General features: G+C 70.8%; 1 protein-coding gene across 1 annotated transcript in view; it reads right to left on the bottom strand.

Moving 5' to 3' along the window:
* LOC146601108 (receptor tyrosine-protein kinase erbB-3-like) overlaps positions 1-1,160 on the bottom strand; it is a gene marked incomplete at both ends in the record, with an annotated part of 6,065 nt that extends 4,905 nt beyond the window's left edge. Inside the window, 5 exons of the mRNA XM_085312142.1 lie at positions 311-401; positions 479-552; positions 622-742; positions 819-932; positions 1,019-1,160. Of these exons, the coding sequence (XP_085168268.1) occupies positions 311-401; positions 479-552; positions 622-742; positions 819-932; positions 1,019-1,160 (542 nt within the window). The remainder of the gene's footprint in view (positions 1-310; positions 402-478; positions 553-621; positions 743-818; positions 933-1,018) is intronic.
* Positions 1,161-1,283: the final 123 nt, after the last annotated feature.

Here is a 1,283-nt window from a genome sequence, read left to right as displayed (position 1 = left end):
CGATGGAGATGCAGGGATGGGGGCGATGGAGATGCAGGGATGGCGATGCAGAGACGGGAGTTGATGGGGATGCAGGGATGGGGGGTGATGGAGATGCAGGGATGGCGATGCAGAGACGGGAGTTGATGGGGATGCAGGGATGGGGGACGATGGAGGCGCAGGGATGGGGGATGATGGAGATGCAGGGATGGGGATGCAGAGACAGGAGTTGATGGGGATGCAGGGATGGGAGGTGGTGGGGATGCAGGGATGGGGGATGATGGAGATGCAGGGATGGGGGACGATGAAGACCGTGGCGATGTGGACTCACTTGTAGAGGCTCCGGCCCCCGATGGTGACGAGGTTGGAGAAGACGCTGAAGTTGTGCATGTGCTTGGGCCAGGACTGGATGTTGAGGTAGCCTGGGGGGGTGCCGGGCCGGGTCAGGGCGGGCCCGGCGGCTCCCGGCGGCTCCCGGCGGCTCCGGCGCCCGGCTCACCCGTGATCTCCCGCACCGTCCGGAAGACGTTGAGCTTCTCGGGGTCGAGCGCCGAGATGTTGCGCCAGGGATCCCTGCGGGAGCCGGGGCCGTCAGCGGGGCCGGGGGCCGTCAGCGCCCCGCGGCCCCGCGGCCCCGCTCACCCCTCCAGGCCCGTGATGAGGAAGTCGAGGTTGCCCAGGATCTTGGTGCAGTTCACGAAGGTGTCGATGTTGCTGGAGTCCACGGTCTGGTACCGGCTGCCGGCGCCGGTGCCCTCGCAGGCTGCGGGGACGGGGGGGTGAGGGCTGCYGGCGCCTCCCCRTCCCCGKCCCCRTCCCCGTCCCCGTCCCGCGCCTACCCTTGGGGCACAGCCCCGAGCAGGGCTCGCACATCTTCAGCCCGTTCTTCTCCACCTCCATCTTGTCGCTGGGGCAGGCGCGCACGCAGGAGCTCTGGTCCACCACGAAGTTGTCTGCGGGGCGAGGCGCGGGGTCAGGGCGGCGGGGGCCCGGACGCCTGGGCCCCCGCCCCGGCCCCGGCCCCGGCGCCCCGGCTCACGCGGGCAGCTCCGGACGCAGATGCCCCCGTACTGGTACTTGGTGTCGGGGTTGGGCTCCAGCTGGAAGGTGAGCTTGTTGTAGATGAGGGGCTGGGGGCAGAGCGGCACGCAGGCCCCGCTGTCGTTGAAGTGCCGGCACGCCTGGGGGGGCAGAGTCAGAGCGGCGAGGCGCGGGCGCGCCGCCGCAGCCACGCACGGACGCACGGACGCGCGGACGCGCGGACACACGGACAGAGCCGCGCTGGGATGCAGCGCGGACGCATG

This window comes from Rhea americana, unplaced genomic scaffold (genome assembly GCF_003343005.1).
Source record: "Rhea americana isolate MKP2758 unplaced genomic scaffold, rheAme1 scaffold_1096, whole genome shotgun sequence".
Taxonomy (NCBI): domain Eukaryota; kingdom Metazoa; phylum Chordata; class Aves; order Rheiformes; family Rheidae; genus Rhea; species Rhea americana.
The sequence above is the reverse complement of the archived record's forward strand: the minus strand, read 5'-3'. Positions and strand labels throughout refer to the sequence as shown.